The 19,346-nt window shown below is 33.3% G+C and overlaps 1 protein-coding gene across 3 annotated transcripts in view; it reads left to right on the top strand.

The window, feature by feature from the left end:
• Positions 1-19,346, top strand: part of KYNU (kynureninase) — a 143,537-nt gene that overhangs the window by 49,384 nt on the left and 74,807 nt on the right. For all 3 annotated transcript variants that reach the window (XM_069066762.1, XM_069066761.1, XM_069066763.1), the window contains exons 4-8: positions 2,021-2,103; positions 9,027-9,088; positions 10,724-10,795; positions 14,007-14,081; positions 16,538-16,684. In XM_069066762.1, the coding sequence (XP_068922863.1) occupies positions 2,021-2,103; positions 9,027-9,088; positions 10,724-10,795; positions 14,007-14,081; positions 16,538-16,684 (439 nt within the window). The remainder of the gene's footprint in view (positions 1-2,020; positions 2,104-9,026; positions 9,089-10,723; positions 10,796-14,006; positions 14,082-16,537; positions 16,685-19,346) is intronic.

Raw genomic sequence — 19,346 nt, 5'->3', positions numbered from 1 at the left:
TTCTGTCATCCCTACCATATCACTAATTTTAAATCTCTCTTTTTGATTCTCTGTTGTCTACAAATATACCCATATCTCCCCCTTACTAAAAAAAGCCCTCATTTGATCCTTCCATTTTCACTGTTATCATATATCTCTTCTGCCCTTTGTAGCCAAACTTATTGAAAAGGCCTTGCTGCTTCTGCTCATTCTCTTCTTATTCTTCTTAAAATCTGGCTTCTGACCTTATCACTCCACCAAAACTCCACATCACATTGTCCTTGACCTTGCTGTAGCCTTTGACATTGTTGATCACAATCTCTTCCTTGATACTCTCTTCTCTCTAGGCTTTTGAGACACTACTCTCATCTGATTCTCTTCCTACCTATCTTACTACTCCTTATTAATCTCTTTTGCTAGCTCCTCATCTAGATCATGCCATCTAATCACAGGTTTCCTTCAGGCTTTAGTCTTGGGTCCTCTTCTTTTCTTTCTTTACACTACTTCATTTAGGAATCTCATCAGTTCCTATGGATTTATTTATAATCTCTATGCTGATTATTCTCAAATCTACCTATCCTACCTCAGCTTCTCTGCTGATCTGTGACCTCACATTTTCAACTGCTTTTCAAACATCTTAAATTAAATGTGTCCTAAACTGAACTCATTATCTTTTCCCCTAAACCCTCTCCTTTTTTAAATTTCTCCATAAATGTGTAGGGCACCACCATCCTCCCAGTCCCCAGCCTAATAACCTAGGTATTATTCATACCTGGACTGTTTTGGATAGCCTGCTGGTGTGTCTACCTGCTTCCTTAATTTTTTCCTCACTCCAATCTATCCTCATTCAGCTACCAAAGTGATTTTCCTAAAGTTCAAGTCTGCCTATGTCATCCCCTATACCCAGTAAACTCCAGTGGTGCTCTATCTAATCTTCAGGATCAAATACAAAATCCTCTGTTTCAAGTTCAAAGCCTTTTGTAAAATAGCCCCCTAACTTTCCAGGCTCTTACACCTTATTCGCCATCATATTCTCTTCTATCTAGTGACACTATCCTTCTTACTGTTCCATAAAGAAGACACCCTGTCTTTCAGCTGCAGGCAATTTTCTCTGGATGTCCCCAATCCCTGGTATGCTCTCTTCTCAACTCTACCTACTGACATTCTTGGCTTCCTTCAAGTCCCCACTTAAAAATGGGTCTGGAGATTGCCCTGGAGTAGAGAGTAAGGCTAATAACTTTGTACAGACCTCCCTCACTAAAATCCAATTCACTTGCGAGTCATGTCATCACCTTCCTGATGTCATGGTTCATGTGTTGTGTCTTCTGCCCCACAGTTCTTCAAGGATGAGGAATTTACCCATTTAAATCTTTGTGCCAAGAACATTCTAGGTACTTAATAATTATTTATGGAATGGTTTATTGTATTCCCTAGCATTTAATGCAATGCCTAATATATAGGAAACATTCAACACATTTATTGAATTAAATAAAATTTCTAGAAAAAAATTATAATCAGAAAAAAAAGACAGAAAGAACTATCAGAAAATCAGTCAGGGAATGGTGTTGAATTGAGTATTACAGTCAATATTTTTCAAATGTTATCCATAAGAGCTATCATATAGATGCTGACATTCTGTGGACTTATTCAATTTTCAGATATTTGACAAATTTTTTTTACTTTATTTTAGCCTTTTAGTCTTTGTCCTCCTGGTCTTAAGGCCAGTTGGTATCGGGGGGATTACACAGTTGACTTAGTACCTGATGATTCTATTGTAAATAAATGAAGTAAAGTACAGATAAAATAGAAAATAAATCAGAGTACAAATATTGAAAAAATGTAAATAAATGGTATTTTCCCAATGGAAATATAACCAGAAAACATGAAAGGATATGTTAAGTTTTGAAATGTTGCTTAAGAATATTTTTTTCATAATTACAAATAAGTTATGAAGACTGGTTTGGAAATCTGTCAATTTTTGATGTTTGAAATATTTCCCAAAAAAAAAACTCAGATATTTCTGTGTTTTTTTCTATTTCAGGGGAGGTTATGGTCATGAAATAGGAAAACGTCCTTGGATTACAGCAGATGAACGCATTGCGCACCTTATGGAAAACATTGTAGGTACGTGTAAATAACAATAAATCTTTTCCTTAAAAAGAATATAACTTCTGTAGCTTAAACATCAATTGAAAGTGATAGATTTTGTTGGAGTACTAATGGTGGGTTTCTGTTTACTCCTTACTGCATTTTTAATCATAACACTAAAAGCTGGCTATAGGTAGTAATATATGACTAATGTTAGGAAAAGATTTTTTGCTGCATATGTAAACCAACCTAAACTGCCTAATTTGGCTGATGCAAACAAACAAACAAACAAAAAAAAACCCAGAATCCTATATGTTTAAGGATTTCCTCTATACTTATATAAATTTCTGTGTTTTCTCCCCATCCCACCCCCACCTTCCATTAAAAAGATAAGAAAAGGTGGTGAGTGGAAGAACTAGCATTGTCCTTTGTGTTTTAGATGGCTCATATCATAGAGCACAATATCTTAAGAGTTTTTAAAAATTATTTTTCATTTGCATTACTGTTCGATTTGATGAGAACATGGCAGATTTTCTTCATAAGTCCAAGAGGAATAGACAAGTAAATACAAATCCTGCCACTTACAAACTATCTTGATGAGCCATGGTATTTCATGGTATGTGAAGTGGCAAGCCTTTTTGTGATGTTAGAACTGAAGGGCACTGTTAAGATGGTCTAGTTCAGGGATGGGGAACTTGTGGCCTTGAGGTCACATGTGGCCCTCTAGGTCCTCCACCCTGTCCATTCCACACTTTCTGTTTTCCTTTCTACATGATCAGACAGATCATTGTCTCAATCATACATGTATTCAATCTTCTGGTCAGTAAGTTATGATTCTATTAGATCCAATTAATGCAGTATAGTATATCTATTGTCTTTTATCCTTGCTACATGTACATAATAGATGCTTAATATATATGGATTGATTGATTACCTAGTTCTTAGAATTTTTTCTAACTCCAAATCTATTATTCCATGAACCTATGACCCTAGAGAAGAAAATATGCCAAGAGTGGGGCCAATTGAATCTTTTGATGATATTCAGGTACTTAGAATAAAATCAGAAACAATGATATATAAAGAAAATTTCCCACAAACTGTAAAAACTCATTTGCTTCTTTTTACCTTAAAGGGAATTTCTCATGACTCATACCAAAAATTTTCAAGTTTTGAAAATGAGATATATTAAAACTTAAAGAAAAAATTTATAGAAAAATTTCATATCTTTGTTCACTGAACACTAAGTATACTAGTGTGCATCTAACTTCTACAGAACAGTGTGGTTTAATGCAAAATGCACTCAATTTGAAGAGTCTCTGTGAGACTTTGGATAACTCACTTAACTTCTCTGGGTCTCAGTTTTGTCACCAACATTACTTCCAGCTCTAAATCGATGATACTATCATCAAAAGTGGGAGAAATATATTTCTGGTTATGATTTGTTGTGCAAAAGAAATTTTTAATAAAATAACCATTTAATCTAAAGGTCACCTTCATTACTTGACAATATCCCAAATTAAATATGACCCCAAATTTGTCATTTAAAGCTCATGACTTTTGAACGTTACATATAAATCTTTCACTTATTAGGTTTTATGTTTACAAAACAATTTGGCCCATTTCCTGCCCCCCCCCCAAAGTGTAATCTAGTTGGGAAGATAAGATTTAGAGAGAAATAGCTGTAATTTATGTGATTTATGGTTGAATCTATGACTTATTCATGATTACATGGATTTAATATTATCATAAAAACAGAATATCAAGAACAAGTATCAAAAAATTCATGAAGATTCATTTCAAAGCAAAATAGGAAGATGTGGAAATGAAATATTTTGGAGTGGCAATAAAAGGTATAGAGAGTACTCAGGATAACAGTTCTTAGACAGTAAACAATGCTTAACAATTATTGATATTGAGATAAAAATTACACACTAAGAGTTCTAAAAATCTACCATACTACTAAAGAAAATGAACCATATACATGTTAAAATATTCTCTCTGTAAATGAAAAGGCACAAGGAAGATGTAGCCTGCCATGGTTCCATTAGAGACATGATTAAAGGACTTAGTGAAATTGATTTCATTGTCCACAGAAAGGGAATTAGAAATATGATTCTATTGGACACTTGGCAGTATAGTGGAATGAGAACTGTATATGGAGGGAAAAGGTCTGTGGTCAGATTCTAACTGCCACTTATCAACCATATGACCTTAATTACGTCACTCATCATGTCTGGGACTCCATTTCCTCATCTGTAGAATAAGGGGGTTTGACTAGATGACATTTAAGATGTTTTCCTGTACGAAATTTATAATCCTATAGTCTTCTTGTTTTGTAGTACTCACCATTTAAGCAAATAAAGTTCTGCTTTAAAGCAAATAAAGCACTGTTAAAATACTTGCCCCTTAATCATCATCGTATCAATTGGCATAATGCATAAGTAGACAAGTCTTGTATTATTTTTATATAGGTTCACTTAATTCACTAGTTGCTATATATCCTCCATATTTCTCTTAAAACAGTATTCCAATCTCATACACATGATAAAATGTTGATCATTTAATTACACCAAGTTAGTTACCTTTTAATATCAATTACTTAAATGTAGCTTTATTCACATGTTGTAATGAAAACAGAAAAGTATGTTTGTTTTTATTTTTATGCAACTTTTTAAAAAATGTTTAATTATGTAAACATTTAACCATTTAATTGAACAACTTATATACATTATAGTCAGATAATACATAGAAAACGGCAGGGTATGGTAGAGAATTTTGTACCTAGAAATTTTATGTCAGCAAGACCTAGTTTCAAATTCTGCCCTCTTCAACTTGCTATCTGTGTGACCATGAGCAAGTCTCTGAACTTCTATGGGCTTCTGATTTCCTCATCTGTAAAATTAAGATAATAATAACTGTAATAACTGCCTAATTGGGTCATTATGAGGCTGAAATGAGATAATATCCATGAAGCACTTCATATACATTAGAATGCTCTATAAATGTGAGTTGTTGTTGTATTACAGCTGTTATCCCTATCAGTAATCATAATTAAAGGAACTACAGAATATTAAACAATGTGCAATATATGAAGACTGTATAGTTTTGTCCTCTAGGTTTTTATTTCTCAAAATTGATGACCTATAACATTTTGAAGGGCCCAAAGACCTTGTAAAATATACATTGAATTTGCATCTACTGGTCACTACAAAATTATTGAACAAGTCAATACGCAGAGAAAACAAAAACTCAGGATCATTGATTTAGAGATAGAAGTAACCTTTGAGGCTATGTAGGCCAACTCTCTTATTTTATAGTTAAGGAAACTGAACGCTATAGAAGTAAAATTATTTGCTTTAGGCCATACAGGTGGCAAGCTGAAGAACCAAAGTTTAGAAAAATTTCTCTGATTACAAAACACCACCCCTTTTACTATAGCACGCAGCCTCCCAAAGGAGGTGGTGAAATATAAGTAACAATACCCAGGAATAATCTATTCAGGTCAGAAATAAAAATAAAGATGTGGTAATAGTATTTAGGAAAGGTTATATATTGCAGATGTAGGCAGAGGAAAGGTTGACAAAAAGTGAAAAAAAGTAAATCTTTTTAAATACTCAGAAGAGACTACAAGAAAGTTCTGAAGGGTATACAGAAAATCAGGACATTTTAATTTTTATCATTATGTTGATTGAGTTGTAACTTAAGTTGCTTATTTAAAGTATTTTCAAACCAATAAGCATTTCTTAAACACTTACTCTGTTGCAGGCACTGTTCTAAGTTCTGGGGATACAAAGATATTTTTAAGATTCCCTTTTCTTAAGGTGCTAACAATTTAATGCTAGAGACAATAGGCAAACAACCATGTATAAACATGTATAAACAAGATATACACAGGATAAATCGGGGATCATCCCAGAGGAAAGTTACTAAGATTAAGGAGGACTAGGAAAGGCTACTCGGAGAAGGTGACACTTTAGCTGAGACTTGAAAGAAGCACAGAGGTAGAGATGAGGAGGAAGACAGTCAATGGGAGGTGGAGTGTTATGTTTGAGAGATAGCAAGGCAACCGATGTCATTGAATCATACAGTACATGAAGGGGAATTAGATGTAAGAAGACCAGAAAGGTGGTCAGTAAACATTGATTAAGTGCTTACTGTGTGCCAAGCACTGTGCAAAGCATTGGGGATACAAAAACCAGCAGAAATAATTCCTGCCCTCAAAGAGTTTACATTCTAATTGGGGAAGATAACACATAAAAAAGAAGCTAAAAAGCAAGGGGGGTAGAGAGAACATGTGAGGGTTAGAGGTGGGGAAAGGAGTACCTAGTTGGGATTATTATAGAAAAACTTTGGAGAGTCAGGAGTACCGCCTGGACAAACAATGAAGACACTTTTTAAAATGGAGGTATTGGAGAAAGCGGACCATCAGAAGAAGAGGTAGCAGGACAGATGCTACATCCAGTGTGAGAAGTCTAGGAGTAAAGTAAAAGTTTGGGGTGAAGAAGTTTATGTACAATGGTAGAGAAATTCCAGAGAGTCAGGGGGTGAAACTTGAAAAGGAATGAATAAAAAAGGATGGAAGGTTTGGAAGGTCCCAGGTTATGAAGGGCTTTAAAACCTGAGCAAAGGTTTTTGCATTTGATTCTGGAGATAATAGAGAGCCACTGGAGTTTATTGAACAGTAGTGGGCAGGGAAAACACACAGTCAGACTTGCATTTTGGGATTACTGGAAAAAGAATGGGCAGCAGTAGGGAGGTACTTGAGGCAGGGAAAGCAATAAGCACGCTGTTGTTGTAGTCAAGGCATGAAGTGCTGGGGACCTTCACCAGGGTCATAAGAAGTATAAGGGCAGTATAAGAAGGGAGAAGATAGGGACGTCTAGGTGGTGCAGTGAATAGAGCACTGGCTCTGGAGACAGGAAGACCTGAGTTCAAATTTGGCCTTAGACGCTTAACACAAAACTAGCCACATGACCTTGGGCAAGTCACTGAACCCCAATTGCTCTACCTTCCCCCCTCCAAAAAGCAAAAAAAAGGAGAGAGACAGAGAAGAGAAGATAATATATAGAGAAAGTTTCCAAAGGTAGACAGGACTTGGAAACTAATTGGTTATGAAGAATGAGACAGTAAAGAGTCAAGGATGACTTCCAAGTTGTGATTCTGGGTAATTGAGAGGATCTTAGAGTCCTAGACAGTAATAAAGAATTTAGGAAGAAAAGAGGGTTTAGGGGGGAAGATAAGTAGTTCAGTTTCAGACATGTTAAATTGATGTTTCCTATGAGACATCCAGTTTGAGATTTTCAATAGACAGTTGGAGATGTGAGATTTTCAATAGACAGTTGGAGATGTGAAAATAAAGATTGGGAGATAAGAACACCTTTTACAACATGTAGAAACTAGTAAAGATTATAGTATTTTTGCCTATATTTCAAAAGCTTCCTGGTACTATTTAAGTTTATGTAAATATATGTCTCAAAAATTATATTGATTGATCCACTGATGCTCTTGGTAATATATCTGGGCAGAATCACAATTAATATTGGGAATGGTGGAATAAGACTATTATGTTCCCCTTAGAATTTTTCACTTTACAATTACTGAGGATAAATCTCACAATATCCTAGTACTTAGAAATGTATTTCATCTTTCATCTGTCTTTTGTATAAACTGAGAAAACATCAAATCATGTTATATAACATTACAGCTTCTAGTGACAAGAAGTAGGTCTATATACTAATCTAGTTGAAAAATCTGATCAAATATGGATGTATTTCTCACTTTCTTCACCTGAAATAACCCTACCCAGGATCCATATACCATGAGAATATTACTCTCTATGTTTAAACATAAAATTTATAGTTATGGTCCTATTTATATTTAACATATATATATATACATATATATATATATATGGTCAGTAATAGATTCATAGAACGTTGGGACTAGTAGGTATTTCAGACATCATTGAATCCATCCTAATTATTTTTTGGAGGAGGAAATTATATTTCTTCATAGGCATGTTCTCCAGGAAAAAGTGTCTGCAAATATTTTATTTGTAATTTTTTATAAAAAACACAGCATTACTTACACTAAGATGCTTAATTCATGCTTTCAATTATGATTAAAATTTGTGACTTGAAAAGGGACAGTGTACTTTCAAAAAGGAAAAGTAAGGACCCCAAAGCAAAGAAGCTATTGATGATTTTTTTCTTGTTCGAATTCTTAGGCATCCTATTTCCTCCTTTCCATGAATCTTCTTTTGTTTCCTCTATTTTCCTTTGGTACCAAAAATTGATTAATAAGGATGAGAGATGTCATACAATAACATTCTTCTGGAGATATCAATTATGCTTTTCCCTTATTGGATGATATACATTTGTATTAATTATTTTATATATCTGTGTGGATGGATAAAACCAAAGCTAGTCTTTTGTCTTTTGTGTCCTAGCTATTTTCTCTTGTAAACTGCTATACACTTCAATATAATAATGGAGAATTATGTTGGCCAAAGAAGCTTTTTTTATTAAAGATGCATTTCAGGGAGACATTACTACCACTAGTATAAAAATATGATTAGCTATAATATCTTTTTAGTCATATTTTAGAGACATACTTAGCACAAAAATGTACTCTTTGGGAATATGGCTAAGAACCTAATGATATGAATAAATCAGTTGTTAGTTTACAGGAATGAAAGTACTTTATTATCTTGTTTTTATTTGCTGCATCAAAACTGAAAACTAAGTGCATCTGTCTCTGTGTGTATGTGTGTCTGGATGGTACAGGGAGGCAACGAGATAAACTTCTATTTCATTGTGGTGACACCTCAAGTATGTGCTTGCCTTCAGGGCCATTAAGAGAGAGTGACTGAATTTTATGTGCTCTTTTTCCACCTGCCTCTAATAGAGTTTATGAAGGATCAAAAGAAAAATCTGCCCTAGTGTTTGTTTACTTTATAGGAGCTCATAAGGATGAAATAGCCCTAATGAATGGCCTGACAGTTAATTTGCATCTCCTACTGGTAAGTTTGCTTTCCCAACAATCTTTAAATACATTTTTGGTTCCTGAATCTGATGTTTCTTTATCTTTAATTCATGAACTTGTGGTGGTGTATTTATTTTTAATAAGTTGTTAGATTATTTTCAATCTTACCAGAAAATGTTAGATCATGATATAATGCTTTTTTCATAATCATAAGCTTTTAAGGGCCTTGAGATCAAGATCAATTTTTGTTCATAGTACAAGGAATAAGAGCTATAGAAGCTGCAAAAGGAAACTGCTTTTAAAGAATACACAAAACCATTTTTTTAATTATAAGAGACAAAAGATCTCTTCTATTGCAGAAATTTGTCTTTTAATACCGTTGCCTATGAACAACAACACCAATCAAGTGGGATCATGGATCAATATTTTGGGGATTATTTTTAGCTGTGAAGGGAAAGAAATGAATGAAAAACAAAGGAAATCTGATACTTTAAAATCCAAAATATTCATATGTATTTTTGATTTGCAATCTTGTCAGTAGGTTATCAATTTGAAAGTTTGTACGATTCATTCTAGATATTTTTATGTTTACCTATACACACATTTGATATTCTTTTTAAAATTAGCAGATTTTTTACTGATTTTTTTCTCTATTTTCTAATTGACCTTTACCTGTGACTTTTAAACTTCAGAATAATTTTCCAATATACTATAAGAATGATTTTTCTTTGTAATATATACATATAAATATATTTATATGCAAAACCCCAAAAATAAAACAACTGAATCTGTCACTATATGCATCATTCTACTCCCCTAGTTTCCCCAGCTCTCTTCCTAGAAGAAAAAAAAAGTATTTCCTCTTCTTCTGGGTCCACGGTTGATCATTGAGATGAATAAGAATTCAATTACATTTTAGTATTTTTTTATATTATTGTTTTAATAGGATAAAATAGAGCAATAAAAGGTTAGTGTCGTTGAGGGAAAATATCTATAATATACATACACCCTTGTCCTCCTGGAAGTTGTTCCTCCAGAAATGAAGGATACACATTACAAAGTAAAATTGATTATGATTCAGGGGACAATAAATGACAATTACTTCATGTCAGGTCTAAGGGAACTTCAAAGAAGACAGAAAATTAGCTGAGGACTTAGAAACACAAAACAAAACCAACCAAAAAAAAAAAAAAACCAAACAAATCGATGCAAATGAAAATGAAGTTGGCAAACTGAAAATAATTAAATGTGTTTAAAGTTGGTTTTATACAACATGGTGTTAAGAGTTCTTGACTAGAAAGTTCTACCATTTAGTACAGATGAAGGGCACTGTAGATTAAATTTCAGTACAAATTATAAGATTTTATTGTAATATTTATTAATATTTAATATATGTATTTATTTATGCTTAATATTAAATATTTATATTTGATAAATATAAACTGTTTATATTCAATAAATATAAAATAAATATTTATTTATAGTTCGTATAATATTATTTCTTCCCATGTTTCTGTTTTCTTGGTGACAATAAAGTTCTCATCTTTTTTAATTCTTAAGTTCAATTAATTTATATTTGTAAAATGTTTGGAGATTATAAGATAAAAATTATAAAGTAATTGGATTTATAAGCCTTATTAATATCCTGTCCAATAAATCCATTTCATTTCAGTTATCGTTTTTTAAGCCTACACCAACACGATTTAAAATTCTTCTAGAAGACAAAGCTTTTCCTTCTGACCATGTAAGAAACTTTAAAATATACATGTATATTTATATTATTTTTCCTCTTTCTTGAGAACATCAATTGCCTGAATTGAATATTTATTCACTAGTCTTTTTCAAGTAACCTTACAATAAAAAGATCTGTCAAGTGCTTTTGATTTAGGCATTTTTTATAGATTGTAGCTTTTTTTCTTTTGTTCAAGTAAAACATGTGCTAAGGGAGGAAAGATTGAATAGAGGCATTGATTTATTTGTCTTTTTAAAGACATTGAGCAAACCGCTAGCCTAAATCAACTGAAGTTATAAATGTTTTATTAATTTTCATTGTTTTATTTTATCAAAGCAAATCAATACAAACCGTATTGCTTTAACCCTTCAGCCTCCCACAAGAGATAAAAGTGTCTTTTCATAGCTAGCTAAAATAATGTTTTGTGCAATATTTTATGAAGAAAGTCAGTTTAAAAAATTCAATTTCCTGGTATATGGTTTGCTGATATACTCCTTTTCTTGCCACCAATTTACTCAATGCTTAGAAGTTATTTGAACTTTAGAGATAATATAAAAGACACCAAATTTTTATCAACCCTAATATTAAGTAAATTTTAGTCTTATCATTTAATATGCTTGATTTCTGCTTTGATATCATTTAAGTTGTAACTCCCGATGAACTGTTTTGTGTATGTAGCCTCCTCTGTTGAAAAGTCAGGAAATACTTGGTTTCCTACACTGCCCTTGACTTAGTAGCTATTTAAGTTATGATGGGCAAGTCATTTAATCTCCTGACCTCAGTTTCAGTCAATCAAAAAACATTAGCTATGTGCCTGCTCTAGCACAGACATCATATTGTACTTCCTAATAAAGTTGAATGAATATCATATGTGATAATTACTCTTACTTATGTGTAATTCTAAGTCTTGGAAAGTTCATTCTTCATAAGTTCTTTGAGTTCAGAAATACAAGTATTCTCTCTTATTTTACAAATGAGAGAATGCGTTCCACAACGTTAAGTGATTTGGCTAGTACAAGTGTATGAGGCAGAATTTCAATACCTTTCTACCTACTCCAGGGCTTATCCTTAATCAATCACTTAATATTGCCTCTAAGATAAGGCACATAAAATACTTTGTAAACCTTATAGCTCTCAATGAATTTTCTACTACTATTATTGTTGTTTCCAAATTCATAATGACATTCTTAGGGGTGGTGACTTCAGTTCTCAAGCTGTAAACTTTGGGAGACTTCTAGCTTCTAGAAAGGTTTGGCTCAACCATTTCCAACCAGGATATACCAGGGACCTTGGCCTTCATCTGTTTATCTATCAACCACCTTCATTTCTAATTCTCCTACATTATGGTAACCATTACCTTCTATTTTAAAGTTTTCAAATAGGAGTGAGGAAACACAAGGGATTATAACAAGTATATCTTGACATACTAAGTGATTCTGACACAATAGTTGAGACATAATAGTGCCTTTGTATACTCATCTTGAAGGGTTATTGTGAGGCTGAAATTAAATAATGTAAGTAAAAAGCTTTGCAAATTTTAAAGCACTACAAAAATGTCAATTACTAATATTATTAAGATAATTATATGCAAATCCTATGACATGAAAGAATTCAATTATTTGTTACCATCCTTTGGTAATTTCCAATGAATAACTTACCTTTTGAATGAATTTTATTTCAGATGGACTTTTCCTTTTAATAATATAGTATCCCTGGTATAGGTTGTTCTTGTATCAATCATTCCAACAGTAATCTTATTTTAAATGCCTCTTACATTATGGACACTGTGCTAGATTCTTGGGATGCAAATACATGAACCGTTTTTGCATCAGGGAGATAATATTCTGATGGGCAGATACATCATATACAGAGTTAAGTAAATAAAAGATGCACAAAATAAAGAAGTGGAATAAGGAAAGGAAATAAGCATTAATATAAATTCTACTATGTGCCAGGTACTATGCTAAGCATTTTTTTTTCAAATACGAGGAGGAAGAAGAGAAAAAGAAAAAGGAAAAAGAGAGGAGGAGAAATGAGGGGAAGTTGAAAAAGTAGGTGATGGTAGACTTTTTTTTAAAAGCAATTTGGCTGTTTAGAGGAAAGAGAGACATACGGGACAATAACTTGCAGTAGGGTCAAGATACCTTATCAGTCGAGGGAGATCTGAGCAAGTTTGTAGATAGCAGAGAGGGAGCTTTGGATAAGGAGTAGTTAAAAATTAGGGTAAGGGAGAAAGTTATTGAATGGATGAATTCTCAGAGGAGATGAAATGGTCTAAAATCAAGGAGAACACAGATAGAAGGGTGGTGTTAGTAGTAACCGTCTTAGTCTCCAAAATGGTCATAAATAGGAAAAATTGGGGATGATAGTGAAATAAAGGATTGGGGAGGAGAGGAAGTGGGTCATGGAGAGCCTGATTTTTTCCTGTGGAATGTGATACAAAGTCCTCTGACCAAAGGGAGAGGCTGGATTTTTTAAAAACAGAGCTACAAGGGATTTTTGTTTTCAGATAATCCAGAGTCTAGACCCTAGACCAACTCCTTTATTTACAGATAAGAAAATAAGAGATGAAATCACTTACTAATCTTACATAGCTAGTTTTGGGTAAAGCCAAGATCAAAACTGAGATCTTCTGACTCTCAGTCCAGTGTTCTTTGCACTATGTATTTCTTACATGTCTAGAATTCTTTCTTTGCCATGGGAGTAGTGCAATAATGATTTCTATTTTACAGATGAGGAATTTAAGACTCAATCAGAGTTCTTTCCATTATACCATGTGGTCTCTCTGGTTCATGTTATTCACTGTGGTCTAACTGAAATCTTTCTTGGCATTGACAATAGCTGACATTTATGTATTATTTTAAAGCATATTAAATAATCTGCTACATTATTAATTTGAGTTTCACAGCAATAATCTAAAGCAGATAGTGAAGGCATTATTATCCTCATTTTACATATGAGGAAAATGAAGCTTAGAAATGTTAAAGTATTTTTTGACATCTATTAAGTGTCACAGATGGGATATAAGCCTAGATATTACTCACATTTTTATCCTTTCCACCCATCTAGCTTTAGAATTTTGTTGTTCAATGAGATTTATATAGCTATAGATTGGGTGAGGTGGTGGTATTGATTTGATTGGTGATCTATTCTCAAAATCATTGTTCTCTTTCCTGTCCTCATGTGGGCTCCAATTTAATCAGCCATTGTTCTTTTCCTCCAGTATGCAATTGAGTCACAACTGCAGCTTCGTGGGCTAGATGTGGAGAATAGCATGCTGATATTAAAACCAAGACAGGTGTGTAAGAAAGAAAGGAGGATTTATAATTTTCCTCTTTCGAATTTCTTATCAGTATTTTTGTGATTTAACTGATTCTTCATTGCTTTTCCTATTTATTTTATATTTATAAAACTTACAAAGAAATAAAATCATCCTGTAATATTGTTATCTTTAAGAATTTTCCTTTAAGTAGGAAATTGGAACTAATGACTAATAACTTTCTTTCCAAGGACATTCAATAATACAGCCTAAAACAGTGATCTGTTAATATCACTAAAATATTTAGCATCCTTGAAATAGGGGTGAATTACAGGAAAGGCTTAGAATTCTAAATATTGCTTATGATGTATACTATTGAATGGGGGGAGTGGAATAAGCATTCATTAAGGGTCTGCTTCGTGCCAGGTACTGTGCTAAGCACTTTACAAGTATCTCATTTGATCCTCAGAGTAGCCCTGCAAGGTAGATGCTATTATTATCCCAACTTTGCAGTTGAAGAACTTGAGGCAAACAGGGTGTGAAACCTTGGAATGAATTTCAGTCACTATATACACTTTCTAATTATCACTCCTCTTATCTCTTAAACTTAAAAGCAAACATTTTTTGCCCTCCTTAGATCTGCTGCCCTTGCCTTTTGACAAGAAATAAAGCATATCTAAGGAAGATAAATTTTTCACCTTCTAAATATCCAGTCTGTCAACTTCACCATAGTCATTTATATGACCATGCTTTAAAAGGGGCTTTAAAATATAAGCCCTACCATTTTTATGGTTAAATCACTCTATTGCTAAGACACATGTGCTGTATAATAATTTTTTAAAAAGAAGTACGAGTCCTGCTGCTGTGGATTGGTAATATGACCTAAGGTGAATAAAAGAACCTAAGTTTAGTATAGTTAAATAACTATATTAGTGTGCATTTTGTCTGGACCAGAGGACATTTTCTCTTTAAGCTTATAAGGTACTTTTAGTGCCTAAATCAAAGAAGGACCTATTCTACTCATTTCTGCTTAATATCATAAAAGTAATTCACTAGAGTTCACAAGGTTATTGGCGTGGCTTTTGATGAATCTTCAATGAAATGACATTGATCATTATATGATTAACCATTTTTTGATATATGTAATAATTAGAGACAGTATAGTATAGTGGATAGAGTGCTGGGTTTGGAGTCAGGAAGACCTGGGCCCAAATCCTGCTTCTGACATGACCCTAAAAAGTCACTTGACCTCTGTGGCCCTTATGATCTCCATCAATGGAAGAAATTATCTTTTCCACATCAAGAATTCTCCAGAAAGACAAAATTGCATAACATATTTGCTTCCTTATATAATAACTCATAGCAGAAATGGAAACACACAGATTCTCATCTTACAAGCTTTAAAACCATAAGAGATAAACCTTAGAAAACTGACGACCCTTCATAAACTAATAAAGATACTCGACCCATCATTAAAAACCTGATCTAGACCAAGTCAGAAAGAAAACTATGCTTTTTTTTTTAAAGCAATTGGGGTTAAGTAACTTGCTCAGGGTTACAGGGCCAGTTATTTCTGGATGTGGTGCTGAGTATCTGAGCCCAGATTTGATCCCCAGGTCGTCCCGACACTGAAGCCGGTGCTCTTACTCACTGAGCCACTTGGCCACCCCTAAGCAATTGGGGTTAAGTAACTTGCTCAAGGTTACATGGCCAGGTGTTTCTGGGTGGGTACTAAGTGTCTGAGCCTGGGATTAGATCTCCAGGCCATTCTGACACTGGAGCCAGTGCCCTTACTCGCTGTGCTACCTGGCCGCCCCGAAAACTATGCTTTTAAAAAATTTGTTGAAGACATGAATTATGATTAAATTAAGCATTTTCACAGGCAATTATTTACATTAAATTTTGTATTGATATATTCCTACAATTTTATAAAACTAAAATTTCGTTTTAAATTATTATACATTTTATAAGCAAGGATCTTTGCATAACTATATAATTTTAGTTGTTACTGATAAAAACTGATAAACCCATCTAATGACCTTTGAGAGCGGGTCCAAGTCAGTTTGTAAGCAAAAGAAGTAACCTCTGAAGTTTTCATGAAGTTATCAGTATAGCTAAGATGTTCACACATAAATTCAATTCAACTGGTTTTACCCCAAGTCTTTTGCATTACCTAATTAATTTTATTCAAAGTTTTCACTAACTTAATTAGTCTATAGATAATGTCATATTTTACAGTATTCCTTTTCCTGTGTGATGGCAAGGGAGAGTGAAGAAAAAGTCTGCTAGTCTGAATTAAACATGAAATAGTTGTACACGTGGATATTTCATGGTATTTTGTGGGTTTGGTGGCTAAATTTTTGTAGCGCATTTGACTGCCAAAGATTCACTTTTGATCTTATGTAGGTTCCTAGATCACAATAAAATATAGATTATGAAATTTTAAAAATGACAGTTTCATTATCGCTAAGGCTGATATGCTCACTTTATTTTAGGGGGAGGACACCTTGAGAATGGAAGATATCCTTGAAGTAATTGAGAAGGAAGGAGACTCTATTGCTGTGATCTTTTTCAGTGGATTGCATTTCTACACTGGGCAACTGTTTGACATGCCTGCAATTACAAAAGCTGGACAAGCAAAGGTATATGGAGACCTTTCCCACAGGTTCTTTTATTTGTTTGTTTGTTTTTTGCACTCTAAGGAGTGTTCTATCACTTAAAGAAATACATTTTGTTGTTTATTTGGTGAAATGTTTTTAAAAGGTGTGCTTAACAGAAGTTTAAGAAAAACAGTTCTTCATAAATCTTTCCCCAAATCATACTGCTCCTTGTTTTAAAATTGAATATATTCAAACACATTTTGGCCATGATCTATAGCCTCCCTCCCTCACTAACGGCTGCTATCACAGCATTTTGCCTATAGTTAGCAAGACAGGTGAGTTCCCTGTAGGGATGGTATCATTTGTATGCAGCTGAAAAGGAACAGGAGACAAACAGAATGCTGAGTGTTATCACCTACTAGATATGACTGCCTTTCAGTCAACTCTGCTGCTTTTTTGGTAGCATGCTAAAAATTTTCTATTGAATGTATTTCAGGGTCTCTTTTTATTTGGATGCTTGCATTGGGTACCTAGAAAAAAAGTAGAGTCAACTAAATTTTGTTAATATCAGGAGATAATTTGGTAGTTTGATAAAGTATAATAAATTATTAAATAAAGATAATATTTTCTTAATTTAGGCATAAAATTTTATGCACCAAAATAAAGGAAGACCTTTAAAGAGCTTGTTAATATACACACTTTATTCTAAGAAATTCAAGAAATTATGTTGTATCTAAATTGGTTACAAATTTACAGTATGACAGTTGAATTGTTAACCATTTGTAGGCTTAGTATTTCTCTGTGTATGTGCATGTACAGGGAAAACAACATCGTAGCATTCATTCGACTATAAAATGTGTATGTTCTCAGACTAGAAATGGTAAGTAGAGCTACAGTTTCTATCTAAAGTATTTAAATAACTGTCACTCATTAGAAATTCCTAATCTTAGAGAGTTGCAGAGGCCGCTGAGAGGATAAATGATTTGTCCATGCCTATGCATGTAGTATTAATCAGAGGGTAGGATTTAAACTCAAGACTTCCACACATAAAGGCTAGTCACTTATCTACTATGCATTATTGTATCCCAGGGCTAATAATAATAGTTTACATAGCTCTTAAGTTTTGTAAAATATTGTATACATTGTATTTGATCTGATCTTCATAGCCATATTATGTTGGTGCTATTAGTATTCCCATTTTGCAGAGGAGGAAACCAAAGGTGAGAAAAGTTAAATGACTTGTCCAGGATCATACAAGTTATAAGGGTCTGTGGAAGGTTATGAACTCAAATCTTCCTTAGTCTATGTCCTTCCCTTATATCACATGCATCATCTAATTTTCCCACTTTAAGTACAGCAACTAAATAAATCTGAACCAAAGTATTTCATCAATCTGTATTCAGCTATTTTTAATGGTAACAATCAAATTGTATCTGAACATTGTTAAGTGACAAAATTACTATCTGTGTAAGGTCTAGCTATAATATTCAATCCCTGAAACTAATGAATGGAACCAATGAAAATGAGTCTTACACTTTTATCGACCTCTAGTAAATTTCTGACCAGGAATTCAAAGTGGTTTGATGGACAACAATAATGTATTATGAACTACATAAATGTAATGTGTTCTTAATTTAGATACTAAATGTTAAGAATTAAAATGAAGGAAGGTCTGTAAGCCCCTGATATATACATATATCTCATTAATCTGTAGAAATCTGTGTAGGGATAAGAAATGGCATACATAAATACTTTTTTGTCTTTTTTTCTGAGTAATCAGGAAAATTTCCCTTATTTAGGATTTAATTAAAAATTCCATTGTTGCCTGTTGCCAAAAGAGTTTCCCTAGAGTTTTACAGCTTTAGAATTCATCTACTAACAAAACCGTTTTGCTTAAAGCCAGAAATGTCCTTCCTTCTGCCCTCTTAAATATGTCATTACTATAACCAAGCATTTCTATCAAAGAATTTTTCAGTCTCACTATATTAGTTGTAGAACTAGAATATAATTCCAATAAAAGCGATTCACTGATTTATCTGCAAGGTGCTATCACCTATAATCAGATGCCAAGAACTTCAAACTAATTTAAAATACTAATTTTTTCATAACTACTGCGATAAAACTTGTATCCTATGTGTGATTTAGATATAGAGCTTCATAAGTAAAAATCATACCCTTTTGGCATTGTAACAGATATATTTGAGTTGTATGTGTCACCACCAGAGTGAAAGATCAGGATTGGATAGGTCATAGAATCTTTGATATAAAGTTAAAAAGGACCCCGGAGGCCATCTATGTCAATCCACTATTTTTTTTTCAAGAATTTTTTTTATAAAAATGAGTGTTGAACTTTTCAAACACTTTTTCTTTATCTATTGACATAATCAAATGATTTTTTGTGTCTTTTTTTAAAATGCTTTATTAACTTCTGATTTACCTCATTTGTTTCCACCAGATTTTGAGTTACAAATTTTCTCCCCGTTTTTCACCTACCCCCCTGCCCCAATATAGCAGTCCCACATGATATCCCCTCCTCCAATCTGCTCTCACCCATATTTTCCCCCATACTCCTTTTGACTTTTCCAATAGGGTATGGTGGATACGCCAATCTTTCGACTTTTCCAGTGGATCTCTATGCCCCAGTGCCTATATATCTTATTTCCCAATTACATGTAAAATAGTATTAATAATAGTGTGTGTGTGT

Source organism: Petaurus breviceps, unplaced genomic scaffold (genome assembly GCF_028583685.1).
Source record: "Petaurus breviceps papuanus isolate PSGF00001 unplaced genomic scaffold, PetGlider_PUasm1.0 90723, whole genome shotgun sequence".
Classification (NCBI taxonomy): domain Eukaryota; kingdom Metazoa; phylum Chordata; class Mammalia; order Diprotodontia; family Petauridae; genus Petaurus; species Petaurus breviceps.
This window is presented reverse-complemented; position numbering and strand designations above follow the sequence as displayed.